This window comes from Mastomys coucha, unplaced genomic scaffold (genome assembly GCF_008632895.1).
Source record: "Mastomys coucha isolate ucsf_1 unplaced genomic scaffold, UCSF_Mcou_1 pScaffold21, whole genome shotgun sequence".
Taxonomy (NCBI): Eukaryota; Metazoa; Chordata; class Mammalia; order Rodentia; family Muridae; genus Mastomys; species Mastomys coucha.
The window spans coordinates 189,138,387-189,148,386 of NW_022196904.1; the positions used below are offsets into that span (position 1 = coordinate 189,138,387).

General features: G+C 38.3%; 1 protein-coding gene across 5 annotated transcripts in view; it reads left to right on the top strand.

Moving 5' to 3' along the window:
- Positions 1-10,000, top strand: part of Atrnl1 (attractin like 1) — a 135,981-nt gene that overhangs the window by 16,810 nt on the left and 109,171 nt on the right. For all 5 annotated transcript variants that reach the window (XM_031390829.1, XM_031390831.1, XM_031390830.1 and 2 more), the window contains exons 2-4: positions 1,431-1,514; positions 2,464-2,577; positions 8,810-8,938. In XM_031390829.1, the coding sequence (XP_031246689.1) occupies positions 1,431-1,514; positions 2,464-2,577; positions 8,810-8,938 (327 nt within the window). The remainder of the gene's footprint in view (positions 1-1,430; positions 1,515-2,463; positions 2,578-8,809; positions 8,939-10,000) is intronic.

A 10,000-nucleotide genomic window follows, 5' to 3' on the forward strand; every position in this document is an offset into this window, starting at 1 on the left:
TCTCTCTCTCTCTCTCTCTCTCTCTCTCTCTCTCTCTCTCTCTCTTTGGGGGTGCAGTTTCTGTGAGATTAGAGAAATCTCTAGCCCCAAAGCATCTTTTTGTGCCTGGCTCCTCTTAAAGTGTCTGGGACATCCGGGCTTTGGCATGGTCAATAGCTGCTGATCAGACTTGGAATATTTAAAAATTATTCCACTTTTAAAGTTGGCTTGAGGGATGCCTGTCTGAATTACCTCATCTGCTCTTATTGGAAGTGAAAAATTAGATAAAGTTAACTGGCCTGTTATTTAAGTTGTACTTTGATTTTCTCATCAGTAGTATAGAATTGCTAACTATTTTACAGGGTTTTTGAGGTTTCAAAATAAAAGAATATATTATCCACTTATAGTAGTACTTGCTATATGGAACATGTTTGTTATTTTGAGAACATAGAGATTTGTCTATAGCTCATCAATTTTTTTCTGAGCATAAATTTGCATTTTTATTACCAAAACTGTTTGTAGGAATTGTGAAAGTCTTTCAGATAACGTTAGCATTGACTGGCTTGTCAACCTTTTTTATCTCCTAATGTTTTTAAGGCTCCATTTACTACATGGAAAACTTAATTTTATTTAGGAGTAGGTTATGACCTTGTTATCAGAGTATATGTGTATGTCTGCTTATGTGACTACAAAAAGCCAGTTATTTATGAAATATGTCTATGTATATACATATGAAGGCTAAATAAACATTTTAATTATGGACTTGTTAAGTAATTTGTCTAGAAGTTAGGTGCATCTAAATTTTTGTCTTTAATATTGTAAGATTCTGGAAAAGTTTTTCTAATTGTTTAAGTATAGATAGAAAAATTAGATATACTCTTATTTTTAAAATTGGCAGAAATTGTGTGCAAGTTCAAATTAGTCAAGAAAAGTTAATAAAAATGGGCATCAGACTGTGACATAGTCACAATTGTGGCTCACTGAAATCACGTGCAGCCGCCAACTCCAATCACATGCAGTGGTCGCCCCCAAATCACCTGCAGTCACCACCCCTTGAATCACGTGCAGCTGTCACTCCCAGATGCAACCCTGTCCGCCTGTGCCATTCAGGGGCCATTTATTTGATTATCCTCTCGCCAGAGCCTAATTTTAGTGAAGATAAAATTTAACATTGTCAACATTTTGTCAACACAGAACCCATCAATAAAATGTTCAGACTTTCACTAACTTTTCCTACAGTGTCAGTTGAAATGGCGTGGTTTATCCAATTTGAAAAAATTTAGACAATTTCTTTTCAGTTGTAGAGCAAAATTGTTTTAGATTGTCAATATAGCCTCCGATTTGTAAACTGCTAGATCTCATTGTTTGGCCTAATGCTTTGAATTTTTCTCCTCCTACTGCATGACTTCGTGCTACCTTAAGGTAAAAGTTTTCCTGATTTTCTTTTTTAGGTTAACAGAACCTTCTGGATATTTAACAGATGGTCCAATTAACTATAAATATAAAACAAAGTGCACATGGCTGATTGAAGGCTAGTAAGTATCCAATTTGAGCTCAATACGTTGATTTTTATCCTGAGATGCTAAAGCAAATGTCTAATGCGAACTGCACGATAAAATCACTAGCTGCATGTTTTATTTCCTTGCTTATTATTGGAGCATATTGCATAATTTTCATGGCGTTTAAAAATGTAAACCATAGTGCCTTCCATTAATGGTATAATAGATAAATATTTATTTGGTTTTTAAATTACGTTATTGCAGGAGCAAATGCATAAGGCCTCTTGGCTTTTGAGAAACATCTTGTTAGGAAGTTTGCAGATTCCGCAGAAAGTATAAAAGTATTCCACGCTGGCCTATGCATTTTAATTCTTATAGTCTTTTCAAGAAACTGGATTGTCTAAGGATCTTTTAAAAACACTTTCATAACATTTCGTAGGAATTCTTTGGTATTGTTTTTTGACTGTATTGGGGAGGGCATGCTTTTTGGATTACTATGAAAGTCTCTTTAGAACCACAGCAGCTGCCTCTGCTCAGTACCTGTAGTCTTACTTTGCTCTTTGGGGTGTATCACCATTGAGAAAAAAATTGAAAGAACCTAATGTCTCCCTCCACTCAGGGTCCTGTATCAGTGAGAATCCTTGCTTCTGAGTGTTGAACTTTTGTAACCAGCTTTATTCAAGTACAACTTGATGAGAAAGAATGTATTCATGTTAGTATCTAATTTAATATGGTTTCAGTAAAAAAAAAATACACAAAGTATATAACTTCTGCCTTAATCAAGTATATAACGTCTGACTTTTATTGCTAAGTTTTTAAGAAAAACCTATATCTTGACAGCATTATCACTTTTTTTCCTAGTGATTTAATGATTTGTAGAAAAATATCTGAAATAGATATTAAATAAAATTACTATATCTAATTCTAAAAATTTATTTTATATATTATATATGAATTTAAAGATACTTTATTTTTTTTCTTTCAGTCCAAATGCAGTGTTGAGGTTAAGATTCAATCATTTCGCTACAGAATGCAGCTGGGATCATATGTATGTTTATGATGGAGATTCAATCTATGCACCTTTAGTGGCCGTGCTTAGGTGAGTAGCTGCTTGCACAGCTTATTGACAGCTCAGAGAAGTAAACAGCTGCGTAATTTTCTTTATTTGAAGTCCACCCTATTGCCTTATACTCTAATTTATGGTGGTTGTTGATGACTAGATTTCAAGGACTGTTATAATAAATACCTTTGTGTACTGTGACTCAACAACCTAAGTGTAAACGCAGTAGTGTTAGTATGACAGATGAATAACATTTACACTATAGGAACTCTAGACTTCTATATAAATACTTTTATTTCTACTGTATTTAGTTTTTTCTTTAAGTTGTTTGAAATATGTTTTTGTAAACTCTATTTAGAGATATTTGGGTGAGTTCAGACTGACAAATAAGGAAAGGTTTGTATTTTTTATAGTTGTCTTTCTGTGTTAGTAAACTGAGGACATTTATGAAAACAAGGATTAAGTTATACCTGGCATAAGGGTTTAATAAAGAGGTGTTTCTACAGTTCACAGAAGTCTGGAAATCTTAGTTTCTTCATACTATTTTATAAGTGGTCTTATAACTGGGGCATTACTTTTGAAGTCATAGCATTTTAATATCAATTTAAACTTTTAAACAATACCGTATCTTTGAAAGCTGTGAGTAGGCAGGAAAGATATTAAATATAGACAAGGTGGGAACATACCGACTCTGTATTTAACTCAGCCAGCATGATTGTAGACATGTTGCCTGTTAAGTTATTACCCAAAATCTCTCAGGTTTAATCAATATCAAAAATTTGAGTGTAGATCGAAGCTTGTTGTTCCCACAGTGATTTTAATTTTAAATATTCTTTTTACTGTCTTGCAAATATTCTATTTCATCAGGAATTTGAAAATCTGTTGGACAAACCTTCAAGGGCTGGTATTTCTATTTTATCTTATGATTGTGTAATTCATGACTTTAAGAGTGAACCTGTACTAAGTAGTTTAGGTATTCTGTGATATTGCTATAAATACTTTTAGAACTTCTTAAAAAAGATCTATCTATCCATCCATCCATCCATCTATCCATCTGTCCATCTATCAGTTTTGTGTGTGTGTGTGTGTGTGTGTGTGTGTGTGTGTGTGTGCACATGAGCATATTCATGTGGAGGCCAGACGAGGGCGTTAGATCCCCTGGATCTGGCTGTTGTGAGCTGTCTCAGATGGGTTCTGAGGACTGAGTTCTGGTCCTCTGTAAGAACACTCTCAACCACTGAGCTCTTGACCACCAGAACTTCCATTTTGAGTTTTTTAACATTAAAAAAAAAAAGCAAGGTTAGAAATAGTAATTTAAGGACACCAGATAGAGATGTAATAAATCCATGAGAAAATTTATTATAAATATCATAGTGGGTTTACACATTTATTTTGACAGCTCATCCTTTTGCTATCATTACTTTTATGGGATTGTCGGCAACTACTTAGCTGTCTGTATCTTTTTAGTTTTTCATTTTTCCAACTACTTTACATTCATTTATCAAATTTTAACCAGCTTTTTCCTGTTGTCGAAGGAGACACTCCATTGTAAAGCATGCCTGTTATCTATCCTGAGTGTGCTGGTTACTGTTAGCTTGGCACAGTCTGTGGTCATCTGAGAGGAGAACACCTCAGTTGAGAAAATGCCTCTGTAAGATCGGGCTGTGGGCTAGCCTGTAGGATACTTTTTAAATTTGTGATTGACATGGGAGGGCCCATCCTGTTGTAGGTGGTAGCACTGCCTTGGACTGGTGGTCCTGGGTTTGATAAGAAAGCAGGCTGGGCAAGCCATGAGGAGTAACACAGTAAAAGGCCCCCTCCATGGCCTCTGCATCAGCTCCCACCTCCAGGTTCCTACCCACTTTGAGTGCCTGCCTTACTTCCCTCAAGTTTACTGAATATCTACTTGATGCGAAGCTTTGTGGCTGCCAGCTTAGGTGTTCTCTAAACCTCTCAGAGGTCTGGGTGAGCTTCTATTATCCCCCGCTTGACAATTGAGAAAACTGAGGCTCAGAGAAACCAGTTAGATGATAAGCCAGGACTAGGTTTCAACTCCTCAACTCAAAAGCACATAGTGTTTAATTCTACTTTGCTAAGAAAAAGCATTTAATTATAATTATAGTACTATAGTTTTTACTCAGGCATCTACACAGGTAGATTGAACAACCTACTCAAATACCAGAGAGTGTAAGAGTCCTGGAGGATATGGTGGGGAACAAGGCGAAGGTCTCTGATGAGTCCAGACACCAAGACTTGCTAGAGGAAGGGTATCAAGTCTGTCTTCACTGTGGATACCAGTTGGGAAGCTGGGGGATCCCTTTCTCTCTCTCTCTCTCTCTCTCTCTCTCTCTCTCTCTTTCTTTCTTTCTTTCTTTCCTCCCTCCCTCCCTCGCTTCCTCTTTCCCTCCCTCCTTCCTTCCCCCTCTCTCTCTTTCTCTCTCTCTCTCTCCTTCTCTCTCTCTCTCTTTCTTTCTTTCCCTTTCTTTCTTTTTCTTTAGATTTGGCCATACATTCAGGTGACCCACACTTCCAAATTGTTGACAGTCTTCAAGAGTGGTTCATAGAACTCAGCAAAGTGCCATATTTGTTGCTGAAGTTCTTATTATTGTAAGAGTAGAAGTTGGAACCGGCCTAAAAAGACGGGCATGGAATGAGACTGGGAAGGATGGTAAAGCCCAAGCGTTGTGTCCTTAGGATGTGTCTGCCTAGCGAAGCGTGTCAGTGCATGCGACACCTGGAGGCGCCCCTGAGTTTCAGGTGTTGGGAGCCGGTTCGCTGAGTAGACTTGGTTGGTTCAATCACTGGCCATGAGTAGCCTGAATACAGATCTTTATTCTGCCCTCCAGTATTATTAAGTCAGGTTGATCCCAGATGACTTCAACTCTTTAATCCCATTGTGACTTAGTTCGAGTGACTGTTCAAAACCTGAAGTGTAACTTTAGATACCACGATGAAAGGACCCATTGGTAGAGAATGTCAAGACCTACTGTAAATAGCAAAGACAGTTTGTCACTTGAGAAATTTTAGGAATTTGAAGGTCATATGCAAAAAACTTGCAACAAAAGCTGCCCCTACCTTTTTTTTTTTAACTGCACAATACTTATCCATGAAAACAAATTTTCCATACATATTATGTATAGTCCCATAATATATCATTTCTGACAACAAACTAATCATTCATGGCGAACTTTGTTATGAGTAGTAGAGTAATGGGTGAAGTCTAGTACCAGATAGAACATTCGAGGGAGAGGACAACACATATGATGCATAGACAGTAAGGAAATGTAAAGTAATTGTAGGTAGGCTTAGCATAGGGGTGAGTCTTGAATAAACTGTTCACAATAATAACGTCTGCCGAGTGCTGACTGTATGCCGAGGAATTATGCTGTCAGTTCACTGAATTCTCACATTGTGCGCTTACCATTATGCAAATGGAGCTTGAAGCGCTGAAAGATTCTCTGAGTTGCCCCCAATTTTTCTCTGGCAAGTGATGGAGTCAGACTTAGTCTGTGTAACATAATTCTTGACCTTAACCCTTGAGTCACTGGGACAGTGATTCATTCTTGATACACCGTCCTTAAGACATTAGATTTTATCCCATCAGCAAGACATTTGTACAAGATGAAGACTACTTGTAATTGAGAATTTTGTTTCTAACACCCTATCCCATTCTGGTACCGGGCAAATTTGTGTTGAATATTGAATTTGGAAAAGGTTGTATGTAGCAACAAATTAGGTCTGGAAAGATGTATTCCTGCAGAAGTAACTGAGGTCACCAGCAGCTCGCCTTCAACTTAAAGCAAGCATTTAGGTATTCTGAGCACTTCTGGACCTAAATTTACTCTGCCCTAGCCCGACCTTGAACTCAGGAATGTGCCTGCATTTGTATCTGTCTGTCTTGGTGTCTTTCTGATAAGCTGGCTCATAGTGTAGCTGTCTCTGTTCCTTTAGATCTGTGACGCTTCATATACAATTCATATTCCATCCTTACATTTTTGAATAGTTGAGGAATTATATATTTTTGAGCTCATGTGTTCAATACTCTTTCCCAAGGCCTAAGGCCCATCCTGGAGGGCTCAGCTTTCTACCATTTGGCTGAGACATTAGATTCACCCTCACCTCCCAGAATCATGCTATCTCTGATTATTGTAGAGTTATTAACCTTGTCAGAGAGGATATTCCTTGAAGGAAGAACATGAAAATATGTACACTGTTATACAAAGAATCCTTACACCCACAGCAACCATCAACACTTGTGGAGGCCCATGCCTTGCTGGTTCTATTCCCGGGGCAGGAAAACATGTTATACTGTTCCATACATGGCCAAGCCAGACTCAGACTTCAGTATTACTATGAGGAAATACGCATTCACCATTGACTGGGCCCCAGCGACAGCAAAGAGATGATTTTATACAAGTTCAGCTTAGTGAATGAATGAGTCTGTTGGGGTTAGCTGCAGGAACGTGGGTGAAAGGTCACTTACAGGGTATGTCGTTGCACCCCCTGAGAAACCCTCCCACAGTGGATAAATGACAAAAGCTGCATCCTCCAATCTCCTGCCCAACACGTAGACAACTGACTAGTTCCAGAGCCTCCCCAGCCTTTCCTTCAGAGCTCCTGAGCTTCGTGTGTCAGTGTCTTCCTGAGTCTTCCAGGCCTACACTGTCCCTCCAGGAGGGAGTTTGATTTTTTTTCCTAAATTTAGATGAAATAGCTATAAAAAATAAATAAATAAATAGCACTTCATTTGGCTCTTATATTCTTTTCTCTCCCTCTGTGTTTTCTAAGCCTCAGAGGGGTGAAGAGATCTTAGTTTATGTCTCCTTTTACAAGTTACACAACAGATGCAATCCCACGACTGTGAGAAACACATGGATGTGTAAAACTAAGATTGACTTTACAGAAAGCAAACTCTGTTGACAGCCTTCTTTTAAAACCTGTCCTCTTTACCATCTTACTTGGTAGAGGCAATAAAATCAGGGGTTGTCTACTTTTTAACTTGTATTTGAAAAGAAAACATTTTTTGTATCTCTCTCTTTTTTTTAATCAAACATGATTTGTTTGAGGGGATTCAGTTCCCATCGATGCCTAAATATTACTTTAACTTTGGCAAAAATTTACTGTTTTGAAAAATGAAAAACTATGGATACCTGAAAAGCCTCAAAGGTCACATGTAGAAGATGTGCCTTAATATTCTACTTTATAATGTTCTAAAGAAACATGTATAGCAGCACAACAGATCTGAAGGTGGGCAGTTCTGACAGCGAAAGGACATCAAATAACCACCCACTGATGGGAAGGTCCTGAAGCCGGACTGTGGCGACTAAATCCGGGTGTATGATATGTAGAGAAATAATACTTTGGTGACTTTAAGTCAAATTCAGTTAAATAAAAAATTCAATGAATTTAAATAAAATCAGGAATCCACTAATTCACAATGTACAATTTTTTTTGTTAACTTCTTCATCCAATTGCATGTTTTCACATATTTAGAAAGGGTAGTCTGGTCTAAAATGAGGAATGTAGTTTTTCAAGATGAACAGGGAGAAGAGAGGGCTGAATCAAAGCTGGGCATGATGACTCACCCCTGAAATCATCATGGGTTCAGGGTCAACCTGGGTTGCAGTATGAGAATATCTAAAAATCCAACAAACCAAACTGAACAAAAACAATAACAACAACAACAAAAACCCAAACAAAACAAAACAAAACAAAATGCATCCAACCAACCAGCCAAAGAAACCTTTGGACTGAAATGTCCCATCTCTACTTCTTATTGTGTTCTCCATCCCATGACAATGACTACCCTACGGTGCCTGACTTAACCCACTCCCGAGGCTTCATTCTAAGCCGCCTTAACATTGTAGCAAGTAGTTGAAAAAAAGTAGCTTTTTTCCCTTCTGACTCCAAACAGTAATGAAGCCAGAAGAAATATTCTCAACCAGCTTCCATGATTACAATAAAATCTACTTAAAACTGTATGTTTACAATACAACAGTCTAGGTGCTAGAAACGTTGAGCAGGCAGCTCAGGAGCAGGAGGATGAGGGGGAGAGTGGGAGAGGTGGTGAGGCGGCTTGAAGAGTGTGTGTTAGTGTCCTATCAGCAGTAGGCCTGGCCGTGTAGAAACGTGTAAGTTTGGTATTTGTTTTCCTGCTGGTTCTCCTGTCTAACGTGGGTGTGCTCTGAATTGGATGTTTTTGAGCATGTTTTCTGTGTGGAGTCACAGTGGATCCCTATATTTCTCAATTTTGAATTCTGATCTACTTTAGTGGCTTGATCGTTCCTGAAGTGAGGGGCAACGAGACCGTGCCTGAGGTAGTCACAACGTCCGGCTATGCGCTGCTCCACTTTTTCAGCGATGCTGCATATAACCTAACTGGCTTCAACATTTTTTATTCGTAAGTATTTGTTCAGTCTCACCTAGAAAAGCATACCTAACATATATGAATGTCCTATATATGAGGAATACGTCAGTGTATTAAATTTTAACTTATGTAGGATCTTTTTCTAAGCAACCTGATAATATTAGCAATATGCCACAGATTGTCCTCTAAGTCTGACTTTATGATTGTTCTCAACTCTGGATTGTCTTGCAGCAAACTGTGCTGTTGGAAAGTTGATTACAGGTGTAAAATTGTTTAAGTAAATGATGAAGTAGAACAGCACCAGAGTGCTTTACATATAGCAACACGTACATGGGATCGCATGGAGCCCTACACTACCCTTTTGAACACTGATGTAGTTTTCTTGTATCTTGAAGAGGCCTGTAGGAATTAAGGTCTGACAGTCCTCTGTTCAGGGACATCCTGGGGGCTATAGCTACATTATGGAATCCCATCTCTTTCAAAGTTTTCATCACAAGGAGAATTGGTTTTCTCATGATACACTCGAAGAAATTGAGACACAGGAGATAAACTACTTGGATGTACTGATCTATCTTTTAAAATCAGAACAGTGACCATTTAGAAATCTGTTATGTGTCTGACACTTTGTACAAAACTTGCTACCTGGGGAACCTGAGAATATGATTTTATCTCTTTATAGGTGTGGTAGACTTCAACAGTTAATCCATCTTGGGTTAGGACTTTCTGGCTGGGACACTGGTACTCAGTGTTGTTGCATGCCTTAGATCTGTTTAAACTGTTCCTGCAGTCTTCATGTAGTTTTAGTAGGTCTCCAGAAGTTTACCGGGTTCTTCCAGTTTCTTAGACTATAGGTTTTCAGACAAGCTCCAGGGATGGATTGGCATTGTTTGTGCCAGGTTTGTGCCAGGGATGGATTGGCATTGTTTGTGCTAGGGATGGATTGGCATTGTTTGTGCCTATTGTGCTGCTTTGCCTGATACCTCTAACTTTATTAGTTTGGGTCTTCTCTGTATTTGGTTAGTTTGTTTAAGGGTTTGCCAGTCTCGCTCAGTGCTTTGAAGAACTCATCCTATTCTATTTATTCTTTCTGTTGTT